This window comes from Saccoglossus kowalevskii, chromosome 1 (genome assembly GCF_978046115.1).
Source record: "Saccoglossus kowalevskii chromosome 1, keSacKowa6.1, whole genome shotgun sequence".
Taxonomy (NCBI): domain Eukaryota; kingdom Metazoa; phylum Hemichordata; class Enteropneusta; family Harrimaniidae; genus Saccoglossus; species Saccoglossus kowalevskii.
The window spans coordinates 28,512,346-28,526,538 of NC_140641.1; the positions used below are offsets into that span (position 1 = coordinate 28,512,346).

General features: G+C 35.7%; 1 protein-coding gene across 7 annotated transcripts in view; it reads right to left on the bottom strand.

Annotated features, from left to right (window-relative positions):
* The window catches only part of LOC100377718 (cytoskeleton-associated protein 5-like), a 45,137-nt gene that overhangs the window by 23,789 nt on the left and 7,155 nt on the right, over positions 1–14,193 (bottom strand). For all 7 annotated transcript variants that reach the window (XM_085500453.1, XM_085500440.1, XM_085500451.1 and 4 more), the window contains exons 4-16: positions 6,335–6,461; positions 5,744–5,995; positions 4,612–4,732; positions 3,846–3,973; positions 3,607–3,720; positions 3,106–3,210; positions 2,282–2,371; positions 1,885–2,049; positions 1,603–1,731; positions 1,151–1,411; positions 767–877; positions 591–683; positions 155–340 (exon numbers count right to left, since the gene is read on the bottom strand). In XM_085500453.1, the coding sequence (XP_085356579.1) occupies positions 155–340; positions 591–683; positions 767–877; positions 1,151–1,411; positions 1,603–1,731; positions 1,885–2,049; positions 2,282–2,371; positions 3,106–3,210; positions 3,607–3,720; positions 3,846–3,973; positions 4,612–4,732; positions 5,744–5,995; positions 6,335–6,461 (1,882 nt within the window). The remainder of the gene's footprint in view (positions 1–154; positions 341–590; positions 684–766; positions 878–1,150; positions 1,412–1,602; positions 1,732–1,884; positions 2,050–2,281; positions 2,372–3,105; positions 3,211–3,606; positions 3,721–3,845; positions 3,974–4,611; positions 4,733–5,743; positions 5,996–6,334; positions 6,462–14,193) is intronic.

Here is a 14,193-nt window from a genome sequence, read left to right on the forward strand (position 1 = left end):
CATACAGCTGTCTCTGCCCACAACAGTGATACCCATTTACATTCAATACTTAATGAGGGCTCAACAATGATGTTGTAAGCTACACATGCAGCATTTCATGCAAAAAATTAATACAAAGTAAGCAATATGCATAAAGCATATACATTATTATTACCTCAGAGCTGACCCATCCAAGTGATGTACATTCAGCTAATGCAGAGAGAGTATCACCAACAACAGAGCCAACTTTAGCATCTCCTATCTTCTCAACAGCACCTCCAATTACCACTGTTCCAGATTTCTTTGATACTTTGCCTTTCTCAAGTATCAACTTAGCAAGTAAGAATTTTCCCTTTAGCACCTGTCATTTGAAAATGAGAATGTCTGATGTTAAAATGAGAAGCAGAAGCACATGTACTAACATTTACAATGCGAGTACATACAGTTTTGTAAATAGAACATGCACACTTTGCATCACTATGTCGGTCTTTATTTCAGCATGGTTATATTTTTGCCATCATGCTTTATTAAAGTAAATTTAACAGCAGTCTGACTCGCACAAATTTGTCTAAAATTAAAGCAGTTTAACAAAGATTAAATGAAATTCCCACCTGAAAATTGTTCTCCTTCCAGCCAGGTTTCTTTGCAAGGACTCTTAAAAATACTTGTACTGGAATGTCTTTCTTTTCCATGCCGTCAATGATCTAAAATTGATGATAAGATAAGTTAACATTATGATAATACCAATAACATTCAATTCTTCAAATAATTTGTTTTTATGACTAACCTTGGTAAATTCTTCAATTGCAGCAAGCCTTTCTTTCCAATTGCTACTAGCCAAGGTTTTTAATACAGAGGAAGGCAGAAGCACTTCTGCTTTCTCATCAACTTCTTCATTCTAAAAAGCAAAATTCACATCAACTATTATTATGATGAATCATTTGTCAAGGCAATCTCAATATCCTCTTAGTTATTAAAGTTGTTTGGTCGACTTCATGCACTGTACTCAACAGAATACAAAATACACAGATACAAATTCCATCATACACATGTTAAATAATTCATGAAACAGTTCATACAGTTGACAAGATGTACTCTGTTTGCCACCTGCAGATCTATTTTTAAGTGATTACATGGAATGTGTCTTGTTTTAACACAGAATAGTACTCACAGAAAGGAACGGTTCTGTCATTTCTTCTTTAGCCCCACCAGCTGGAACTTTCTTTTTCCTACCACCAGCTGGTGCTGTTGATGGTCTTGTAGAGCTACTTGCCCCAGCCTTACCACCAGCACCTGCCGTTGTGGGCCGTTTCCCAGCAGCCTGTTTCTTTGATACAGCTGCTTTGGTAGTAGCAGCAGGTTTTTTAGTTTCTTGGGTTTTAGGTTTTTTCCCTCCATGTTCCAATTCAACTTTTTCACAAGCTTCCCTTATCTGTTAGACATAAAATTAAATAACATTCAAAATCATGGGACTTGCATGTAAAAATAAACCAGTAATACCATTTATGATCCAGTGCTTGATCTTAGAGATTCATGCATAATGCAAAAATGTAAAGGATGTACAAATTGTGACTAAATCATCATGCCTGTCATGATGATTGACAGCTCAAAACGAGCACCAACCTTTTCAACTTTAAGTTTATCCATATCAGCTAAGAATCCAGTTAGTGGCTTCTCACCCATGACTTTCAGCACAGTACCTAATGCTTCAGCTGCAGCATTACGAACATCTGGTACAGTATCATCCATTTTCTGTGATGAGGACAAGATAAAACAAGACAGTTAGTAAACACACTATCCTGTTCAATTTGTATGTGCAAATATCCATCAAATGAAAGATCTTGTGAGAAAAATTTGACGCTTTAGAGAATAAGAATTGAAAATTAATTCAGAATAAATTCTTACCTTTGCTAGAGGAGCCAGTATCGGTTTAAGTACGCCTTTTGGCAAGTTCGCTGGAGAAATTTTTTTAAAACATCTTGCTAGGAATAAGCTGGTTTCTGCTTTGATGGATGGGTTTTTGCTTTCTAGAGCAGTTATCACATCCTCCTGGATTGCTTGAAGATTTGTCTAAAAAGAGACAAGAACATAGTTGCAGGAGTTTCATTTTTGAGATGGCTGCAGGCTAATTAGCCATCTACTCTTGTTAAAAAAAACTGACGAGCAATCTACTTTACTAAATATTGTGTGTGAAAGAATACAATTTCACAAATGTGCCAGAACAATTTTGTATATAGTTATATGTTTGGGTTGAATTGTATGATTATAACATATTAAAAATATAATTACAGAATATACTCACTGAAACAAAGATGGCATCTATTGCGTCCCGAAGTGCAGCTACTACGGCTGGTTTCTTCTCCTTAAATTTCTCCAGAATGGTTTGTATACACTGGCAATGGAATAACAATTTTAATTTGTGAAGACATTATTAATTAGTCTTGTATCTTGCATATTCTTATGCATGACAGATCTGCTGTAACAGTGTCAGCCAGGTGAAATCAAGCAACAACAATCTACGAGCCCATCAAAAAAACATGTAGTCCAGACACACATAAAATTTGAGAAAAGTCAAATCAAGGTAGGATGGATAGATTGGGATGGGAGATTTAGAGACAATAGGCAACATAGTAATGATGGCACTGCTGAAAATGTGAAGATAAGCATTCAGAAAAAAACTGATGTGACATCATAGGTAGGAGGCAAAGCTGGCTCCTTGGAAAGTGCATCAGAGTCTCCCTATTGTTTTTGCAGGAATTAGTTCCCTTGCAACATATTGTATACTTTTAGTTCAATGTTCTCCTTGTGAAGCACAAGTATGCTTAAAAAACTGGGTTACAACTGGTCCATATTGTTACATAAATGTACATTGCAAAACAGTACCAAGTAAGTGTTCAGCAGCGTTTTTAACTTTTGTGTCAGATTTCAATGTGTCAAAACATGACACCAAAGTTAAAAAACAATATACTAGTTTGCTGGCTCTTTTGCAATGTACTTTTATGAAACATGATGGTTACTGAGCAAGTTATTCTAAATATACACAACATTTAATTACAAGTTCAAATACGCACAGATGTTGAAACGCAGATTGTCAACATTCATCTTATTATCAGTTTGTGAACTTACCTGGACAGCATATGGCTGGAATTTTTTTCTGAGACCTGTAGCTAATCCACATAGACACTTGGCAGCATGAGTCACTAGCATGACATTAGTATCTTTACCTACCACCTGATTAAATAAAATACACAATTTAATAATCACAATATTAATACAAATTGGAAGCTGTTTTCTGATTGATAGAGGTAGTGGTGAGGAAGACAATAAAGATGTAGGTAATGAATCTGAAAGGTAACATACACTATTCTCCTTATTATTGACAATACCAAAAAGGTTGAAAAATGAGGTAACGATAGGAAACTATGAAGACATGCAATAATGATTCTATGATAGATCACTATATCACAACACTGACATACTTTTAGAAATACTAAAAGACCATCACATATCATGACTGATATTGATAATAATACCCATGTTCATGTGATCTTTATAATCATTCAGTTTTCAATAAAGTTGTTAAAAATTGAACATCTGTCGGACAAGTTTTTTGTAAACAACAGATACCTTTTTAAGTGCTCTAACTAGATCGCCATAATCACCAGGTTCCAGTTTAGGGTGAGAACATAGCTGCTGAATTGCTTCTAATGCTTCTCTACGTGTTTGCCACTTCTTAGCCTCCTGTAGACAAATAGCCGATACGATTGTCAATTATATTAGAAGAATAAATACACAAATACAGCAAGAATGGGTTAGGTTTCAAGTTAAGCATAAAACTAATTCAAGACCAAGATAAGTACACTTACAATATTTTCATAAAAATCTTTGGGTATTTTTGTTATTATTTCTACAGGATCTAAGAGTTCATACGGATCAACTGCAGCAGCACCCGCCGTTTCATCACTTTCATCTTCATCGTCCACATCTCCATCAACTTCATAGAAAGAATGAGAAGTATTATTACGTTATCATGAATTAAGATTACCTGGTAATTATAAAATACATGTGTAGCCTCTATGGCCAAAACTTTTATGACTGAAAGTTTTCAGGGTGGCAAATGATAGCCGAAACTTTCGTCCACCATGACAACCACCGCCCTTTAATTTCCAAGGTCAATTATTAATTTCAATCCTTGCATTAATTAAACAGTAACCTATCTTGATTAATTAGTATGTAAAGTAGGCTATTTATAGGCATGGATTGACACTCAAATTTTACATTATTCTGAAACATTATTCTGGACAGTCAGTTACCAAGATAGCTCGCAACCCCGCAAAACAATTCAGGGTTTGCGCTTTGTTCTAGACTTGACGGTGCCACTCGACAAATGGGTGAGCTGTGTATAATTCAATACTTCATAGGGTGGGTGATCAACATATGATTTGCAAACATGGTGTACAAATTTAAGAACTATTCTTCATTTCTTGTTTATCTACATTGTATGTAATTCAGGAAATATTAAAAACATTCTCTTTATAAAAAAAATCTGTTCGTATATTGTAATGAATGTTTTGCCAAATTGCATGTCATCATGCTAACTAATTGAATAATTATGGCTGTGAGTGTTCCTACCTTCATCACAGGCAGCCTCTGCTTCCATCTTAGCTTTTAAGTCCTGCTGAGATTTCAAAAACCTTGTCTGTTTTGCTTGTTTACTGGGCATTTTTTCAAATTCCTCTTCAAGTTCTTTGAGCTAAAACAATATAGTAAGAAATTCTAGGTTACAGAATCATTGCATCTACTACCATAGATCTACTACATGGGCGACTGAGATGCAGACCAGCTCATTATTCAAGCGAACAATCCAGTACATGTAATACTCAGAAGAAATCAAGGTTTTGTGATTTTGCATTTCAGCCATGCATAGAATGTTCAAACGCAAAACCTGTTCCAAACAATAGCTAAGTCGCTAATTGGTTTGCAATGCGCGTCTTGAGATTGTTAAGTGATTAGAACAGGTTAATTCAAACCATTTTTACAAGGGTGCTAAATGTGCACATTTACAAGGGTTAAAATATGCACCAGATTTGTCTGTGGCTGCTAGAAAATACATTTTGTTTTGATAACTTATTATAGCAGTTTATATGATTTAATGAATTCAATTAAAAGCAATTGCATCATGATCTTCAATTTATATTCAACGTTTTCAAATCACTCACTATTACTGAGTTTGACGTCTCCTGTCGAGGTTGGTTTGACCAAACTTGTTCTAATCGTGTAATGATCTCCAGGCGAGCATAGCAAACCTGTCAGTAAATTAGCCGACAATGTTGCTGTTTTGATGTTCAGAACAATTTGGCGGTGACAATATTAGTTTGTGCAAGCAGGGCGCAGTTATTGTCTCATAAACAGACTTCACATGGATCTACCAATAATTTTGCACCACTTCAATAACAGACAAAACACATTATAATAGTTTACATAAGTGCATCTCAGTGGAGAATGTCTGCAACTATCTATTAGAAATGTGAATGCCAATTTGATGCTCTGTAAAATTGCCATACAAGTGTCAACTGTTTAAGATGAGTGAAATGAAAAATTTAAACACTTTATATTGAACAATTTTTTAGTAATAATAACTATGTCTAAATTTATGTTGTAGAATTGGCTAGAAAAAGTGATGACCTAACCATCAAGGTTTTTTGCAGTGGGTGTGTTAATATTGCTAATAAAGAAAAAGCCAGTTAAAGATGTGTGTACTCACTGCAATTGCTGGAATAGACTGTATTGCTGGCTTAAATGCTGCTCCAACCCATCTGTAAATTTCAATAGCCAATAACTTGGCTTCTTCTCTTACATTCTTATCTCTGTTTTCAAACTGTTTTGGTAAAGCTTTGACAATTGGCTTCACTGTGACAATTTTAGAACCAAATCCATTCAAAGCTTCCCTAAGTACAGCCAGGCAACCTACCACCACCTTAGGCTGCTTGTTGGCAAGACCTTTCAGGAGTTCTTCCTGTTTGAGGAACATGATAAAATAAATTAGAAACTTCCACCATTCTTGGTCAAGACTGTAGCTTTAGTCACAGTGAATCTGAGTTGATGAGGAAATAGTTGTTCCACAACTAGTGAAAACATTTGAAACAATGCTGGCAATGTTGCTTGAAATATTACAATGTTGCAAGTGAGATTAATAGGAAGATGGTGGTTTTCTAATCAGTTTATTTTGGCAGCTGCTGTAACATATAGGCGTTCTCACTGAACACGAGAATCAAGATGGCAACAAGGTAGTCTATATTGGGAAGAGAACCATACATTCAAAAAATATTCATCCAGAAAAACATTGAGACCATACCTGTACAATTTCAATTTTTTCTAGCTCTATGTAAATCATTAGTATCGCCACACCCTTTTCTTTAGTCCTTGTTCTTGGTGAATTCAAACACTTGGTGATTACACCACAACTTACGTCACCACAAGTCCTGCCAGGAATAAAAGTCAACATATTTAATACTTCTGAGTGAAAGTCATTAAAGGCAATTTTCTCAATGCCCAAGAAGTTTGCCTTGGTGCTTTTTGAAAAATATAATTTTCTCTATAATAATCCCATATGGTAAGGCAATTTTAAATTTTGCTACGAAAATGTGTGCCCTCTCAACTTCACAGTTCAAGGCAGTTCAAGGTACTTGACAAAATCTTACATGTATTTTATTTTTGTATTTGCGTTTTATTTTCATGATTGTCACAATGGACAATTACTTTTCATATGGCCAGAAGATACATAAACTTCAAGACTAGAGATGAAAATGGAACGAAGTATGAAGCACAGTAGCTCAATTCAGGATTAGGAATTGTATGAAGCACAGTAGATCAATTCAGGATTAGGAATTGTATGAAGCACAGTAGCTCAATTCAGGATTAGGAATTGTATGAAGCACAGTAGCTCAATTCAGGATTAGGAATTGTATGAAGCACAGTAGCTCAATTCAGGATTAGGAATTGTATAAAGCACAGTACCTCAATTCAGGATTAGGAATTGTATGAAGCACAGTAGCTCAATTCAGGATTAGGAATTGTATAAAGCACAGTAGCTCAATTCAGGATTAGGAATTGTATGAAGCACAGTAGCTCAATTCAGGATTAGGAATTGTATAAAGCACAGTAGCTCAATTCAGGATTAGGAATTGTATAAAGCACAGTAGCTCAATTCAGGATTAGGAATTGTATGAAGCACAGTAGCTCAATTCAGGATTAGGAATTGTATGAAGCACAGTAGCTCAATTCAGGATTAGGAATTGTATAAAGCACAGTAGCTCAATTCAGGATTAGGAATTGTATGAAGCACAGTAGCTCAATTCAGGATTAGGAATTGTATAAAGCACAGTAGCTCAATTCAGGATTAGGAATTGTATAAAGCACAGTAGCTCAATTCAGGATTAGGAATTGTATGAAGCACAGTAGCTCAATTCAGGATTAGGAATTGTATGAAGCACAGTACCTCAATTCAGGATTAGGAATTGTATGAAGCACAGTAGCTCAATTCAGGATTAGGAATTGTATAAAGCACAGTACCTCAATTCAGGATTAGGAATTGTATAAAGCACAGTAGCTCAATTCAGGATTAGGAATTGTATAAAGCACAGTAGCTCAATTCAGGATTAGGAATTGTATAAAGCACAGTAGCTCAATTCAGGATTAGGAATTGTATAAAGCACAGTAGCTCAATTCAGGATTAGGAATTGTATGAAGCACAGTAGCTCAATTCAGGATTAGGAATTGTATAAAGCACAGTAGCTCAATTCAGGATTAGGAATTGTATAAAGCACAGTAGCTCAATTCAGGATTAGGAATTGTATGAAGCACAGTAGCTCAATTCAGGATTAGGAATTGTATGAAGCACAGTACCTCAATTCAGGATTAGGAATTGTATGAAGCACAGTAGCTCAATTCAGGATTAGGAATTGTATAAAGCACAGTAGCTCAATTCAGGATTAGGAATTGTATAAAGCACAGTAGCTCAATTCAGGATTAGGAATTGTATGAAGCACAGTAGCTCAATTCAGGATTAGGAATTGTATAAAGCACAGTAGCTCAATTCAGGATTAGGAATTGTATAAAGCACAGTAGCTCAATTCAGGATTAGGAATTGTATAAAGCACAGTAGCTCAATTCAGGATTAGGAATTGTATGAAGCACAGTAGCTCAATTCAGGATTAGGAATTGTATGAAGCACAGTAGATCAATTCAGGATTAGGAATTGTATGAAGCACAGTAGCTCAATTCAGGATTAGGAATTGTATGAAGCACAGTAGCTCAATTCAGGATTAGGAATTGTATGAAGCACAGTAGCTCAATTCAGGATTAGGAATTGTATAAAGCACAGTACCTCAATTCAGGATTAGGAATTGTATGAAGCACAGTAGCTCAATTCAGGATTAGGAATTGTATAAAGCACAGTAGCTCAATTCAGGATTAGGAATTGTATGAAGCACAGTAGCTCAATTCAGGATTAGGAATTGTATAAAGCACAGTAGCTCAATTCAGGATTAGGAATTGTATAAAGCACAGTAGCTCAATTCAGGATTAGGAATTGTATGAAGCACAGTAGCTCAATTCAGGATTAGGAATTGTATGAAGCACAGTAGCTCAATTCAGGATTAGGAATTGTATAAAGCACAGTAGCTCAATTCAGGATTAGGAATTGTATGAAGCACAGTAGCTCAATTCAGGATTAGGAATTGTATAAAGCACAGTAGCTCAATTCAGGATTAGGAATTGTATAAAGCACAGTAGCTCAATTCAGGATTAGGAATTGTATGAAGCACAGTAGCTCAATTCAGGATTAGGAATTGTATGAAGCACAGTACCTCAATTCAGGATTAGGAATTGTATGAAGCACAGTAGCTCAATTCAGGATTAGGAATTGTATAAAGCACAGTAGCTCAATTCAGGATTAGGAATTGTATAAAGCACAGTAGCTCAATTCAGGATTAGGAATTGTATAAAGCACAGTAGCTCAATTCAGGATTAGGAATTGTATGAAGCACAGTAGCTCAATTCAGGATTAGGAATTGTATAAAGCACAGTAGCTCAATTCAGGATTAGGAATTGTATAAAGCACAGTAGCTCAATTCAGGATTAGGAATTGTATGAAGCACAGTAGCTCAATTCAGGATTAGGAATTGTATGAAGCACAGTACCTCAATTCAGGATTAGGAATTGTATGAAGCACAGTAGCTCAATTCAGGATTAGGAATTGTATAAAGCACAGTAGCTCAATTCAGGATTAGGAATTGTATAAAGCACAGTAGCTCAATTCAGGATTAGGAATTGTATAAAGCACAGTAGCTCAATTCAGGATTAGGAATTGTATGAAGCACAGTACCTCAATTCAGGATTAGGAATTGTATGAAGCACAGTAGCTCAATTCAGGATTAGGAATTGTATAAAGCACAGTAGCTCAATTCAGGATTAGGAATTGTATAAAGCACAGTAGCTCAATTCAGGATTAGGAATTGTATAAAGCACAGTAGCTCAATTCAGGATTAGGAATTGTATAAAGCACAGTAGCTCAATTCAGGATTAGGAATTGTATGAAGCACAGTAGCTCAATTCAGGATTAGGAATTGTATAAAGCACAGTAGCTCAATTCAGGATTAGGAATTGTATGAAGCACAGTAGCTCAATTCAGGATTAGGAATTGTATAAAGCACAGTAGCTCAATTCAGGATTAGGAATTGTATAAAGCACAGTAGCTCAATTCAGGATTAGGAATTGTATAAAGCACAGTAGCTCAATTCAGGATTAGGAATTGTATGAAGCACAGTAGCTCAATTCAGGATTAGGAATTGTATAAAGCACAGTAGCTCAATTCAGGATTAGGAATTGTATAAAGCACAGTAGCTCAATTCAGGATTAGGAATTGTATAAAGCACAGTAGCTCAATTCAGGATTAGGAATTGTATGAAGCACAGTAGCTCAATTCAGGATTAGGAATTGTATAAAGCACAGTAGCTCAATTCAGGATTAGGAATTGTATGAAGCACAGTAGCTCAATTCAGGATTAGGAATTGTATGAAGCACAGTAGCTCAATTCAGGATTAGGAATTGTATGAAGCACAGTAGCTCAATTCAGGATTAGGAATTGTATAAAGCACAGTACCTCAATTCAGGATTAGGAATTGTATGAAGCACAGTAGCTCAATTCAGGATTAGGAATTGTATGAAGCACAGTAGCTCAATTCAGGATTAGGAATTGTATGAAGCACAGTAGCTCAATTCAGGATTAGGAATTGTATAAAGCACAGTACCTCAATTCAGGATTAGGAATTGTATAAAGCACAGTAGCTCAATTCAGGATTAGGAATTGTATAAAGCACAGTAGCTCAATTCAGGATTAGGAATTGTATAAAGCACAGTAGCTCAATTCAGGATTAGGAATTGTATGAAGCACAGTAGCTCAATTCAGGATTAGGAATTGTATAAAGCACAGTAGCTCAATTCAGGATTAGGAATTGTAAAAGCACAGTAGCTCAATTCAGGATTAGGAATTGTATAAAGCACAGTAGCTCAATTCAGGATTAGGAATTGTATGAAGCACAGTAGCTCAATTCAGGATTAGGAATTGTATAAAGCACAGTAGCTCAATTCAGGATTAGGAATTGTATAAAGCACAGTAGCTCAATTCAGGATTAGGAATTGTATAAAGCACAGTAGCTCAATTCAGGATTAGGAATTGTATAAAGCACAGTAGCTCAATTCAGGATTAGGAATTGTATAAAGCACAGTAGCTCAATTCAGGATTAGGAATTGTATGAAGCACAGTAGCTCAATTCAGGATTAGGAATTGTATGAAGCACAGTAGCTCAATTCAGGATTAGGAATTGTATAAAGCACAGTACCTCAATTCAGGATTAGGAATTGTATAAAGCACAGTAGCTCAATTCAGGATTAGGAATTGTATAAAGCACAGTAGCTCAATTCAGGATTAGGAATTGTATAAAGCACAGTAGCTCAATTCAGGATTAGGAATTGTATAAAGCACAGTAGCTCAATTCAGGATTAGGAATTGTATAAAGCACAGTAGCTCAATTCAGGATTAGGAATTGTATAAAGCACAGTAGCTCAATTCAGGATTAGGAATTGTATAAAGCACAGTAGCTCAATTCAGGATTAGGAATTGTATAAAGCACAGTAGCTCAATTCAGGATTAGGAATTGTATGAAGCACAGTAGCTCAATTCAGGATTAGGAATTGTATAAAGCACAGTAGCTCAATTCAGGATTAGGAATTGTATGAAGCACAGTACCTCAATTCAGGATTAGGAATTGTATGAAGCACAGTAGCTCAATTCAGGATTAGGAATTGTATAAAGCACAGTAGCTCAATTCAGGATTAGGAATTGTATAAAGCACAGTAGCTCAATTCAGGATTAGGAATTGTATGAAGCACAGTAGCTCAATTCAGGATTAGGAATTGTATAAAGCACAGTACCTCAATTCAGGATTAGGAATTGTATAAAGCACAGTAGCTCAATTCAGGATTAGGAATTGTATGAAGCACAGTAGCTCAATTCAGGATTAGGAATTGTATAAAGCACAGTAGCTCAATTCAGGATTAGGAATTGTATAAAGCACAGTAGCTCAATTCAGGATTAGGAATTGTATAAAGCACAGTAGCTCAATTCAGGATTAGGAATTGTATGAAGCACAGTAGCTCAATTCAGGATTAGGAATTGTATAAAGCACAGTAGCTCAATTCAGGATTAGGAATTGTATAAAGCACAGTAGCTCAATTCAGGATTAGGAATTGTATAAAGCACAGTAGCTCAATTCAGGATTAGGAATTGTATGAAGCACAGTAGCTCAATTCAGGATTAGGAATTGTATAAAGCACAGTAGCTCAATTCAGGATTAGGAATTGTATGAAGCACAGTAGCTCAATTCAGGATTAGGAATTGTATGAAGCACAGTAGCTCAATTCAGGATTAGGAATTGTATGAAGCACAGTAGCTCAATTCAGGATTAGGAATTGTATAAAGCACAGTACCTCAATTCAGGATTAGGAATTGTATGAAGCACAGTAGCTCAATTCAGGATTAGGAATTGTATGAAGCACAGTAGCTCAATTCAGGATTAGGAATTGTATGAAGCACAGTAGCTCAATTCAGGATTAGGAATTGTATAAAGCACAGTACCTCAATTCAGGATTAGGAATTGTATAAAGCACAGTAGCTCAATTCAGGATTAGGAATTGTATAAAGCACAGTAGCTCAATTCAGGATTAGGAATTGTATAAAGCACAGTAGCTCAATTCAGGATTAGGAATTGTATGAAGCACAGTAGCTCAATTCAGGATTAGGAATTGTATAAAGCACAGTAGCTCAATTCAGGATTAGGAATTGTAAAAGCACAGTAGCTCAATTCAGGATTAGGAATTGTATAAAGCACAGTAGCTCAATTCAGGATTAGGAATTGTATGAAGCACAGTAGCTCAATTCAGGATTAGGAATTGTATAAAGCACAGTAGCTCAATTCAGGATTAGGAATTGTATAAAGCACAGTAGCTCAATTCAGGATTAGGAATTGTATAAAGCACAGTAGCTCAATTCAGGATTAGGAATTGTATAAAGCACAGTAGCTCAATTCAGGATTAGGAATTGTATAAAGCACAGTAGCTCAATTCAGGATTAGGAATTGTATGAAGCACAGTAGCTCAATTCAGGATTAGGAATTGTATGAAGCACAGTAGCTCAATTCAGGATTAGGAATTGTATAAAGCACAGTACCTCAATTCAGGATTAGGAATTGTATAAAGCACAGTAGCTCAATTCAGGATTAGGAATTGTATAAAGCACAGTAGCTCAATTCAGGATTAGGAATTGTATAAAGCACAGTAGCTCAATTCAGGATTAGGAATTGTATAAAGCACAGTAGCTCAATTCAGGATTAGGAATTGTATAAAGCACAGTAGCTCAATTCAGGATTAGGAATTGTATAAAGCACAGTAGCTCAATTCAGGATTAGGAATTGTATAAAGCACAGTAGCTCAATTCAGGATTAGGAATTGTATGAAGCACAGTAGCTCAATTCAGGATTAGGAATTGTATAAAGCACAGTAGCTCAATTCAGGATTAGGAATTGTATGAAGCACAGTACCTCAATTCAGGATTAGGAATTGTATGAAGCACAGTAGCTCAATTCAGGATTAGGAATTGTATAAAGCACAGTAGCTCAATTCAGGATTAGGAATTGTATAAAGCACAGTAGCTCAATTCAGGATTAGGAATTGTATGAAGCACAGTAGCTCAATTCAGGATTAGGAATTGTATAAAGCACAGTACCTCAATTCAGGATTAGGAATTGTATGAAGCACAGTAGCTCAATTCAGGATTAGGAATTGTATGAAGCACAGTAGCTCAATTCAGGATTAGGAATTGTATGAAGCACAGTAGCTCAATTCAGGATTAGGAATTGTATGAAGCACAGTAGCTCAATTCAGGATTAGGAATTGCATGAAGCACAGTAGCTCAATTCAGGATTAGGAATTGTATGAAGCACAGTAGCTCAATTCAGGATTAGGAATTGTATGAAGCACAGTAGCTCAATTCAGGATTAGGAATTGTATGAAGCACAGTAGCTCAATTCAGGATTAGGAATTGTATGAAGCACAGTAGCTCAATTCAGGATTAGGAATTGCATGAAGCACAGTAGCTCAATTCAGGATTAGGAATTGTATGAAGCACAGTACCTCAATTCAGGATTAGGAATTGTATGAAGCACAGTAGCTCAATTCAGGATTAGGAATTGTATGAAGCACAGTAGCTCAATTCAGGATTAGGAATTGTATAAAGCACAGTAGCTCAATTCAGGATTAGGAATTGTATGAAGCACAGTAGCTCAATTCAGGATGAGGAATTGCTACTACAATGTATTGCAATCTTATATGCTGTAACCCAAAATAGTTCCAATATATATATAGAACTAAATATATTTGTGGTTGTTGACATGTATGGCAAGTTAATTTTAACCCACTATTAAATCTGTGTTAGTTTAGCTCAGTCAGAGGTCGGTCTTGACCCCGAGTTTTGTATTTAACCCAGATGTTTACAGCACATAGCACAATTCTATTGTAGTGAGGTATTTAGGATTTAACCATTCTGAAAGAAGTTTTGTTCCTTTGAAGTGATTTTAGATACAACTTAATTAATGACCT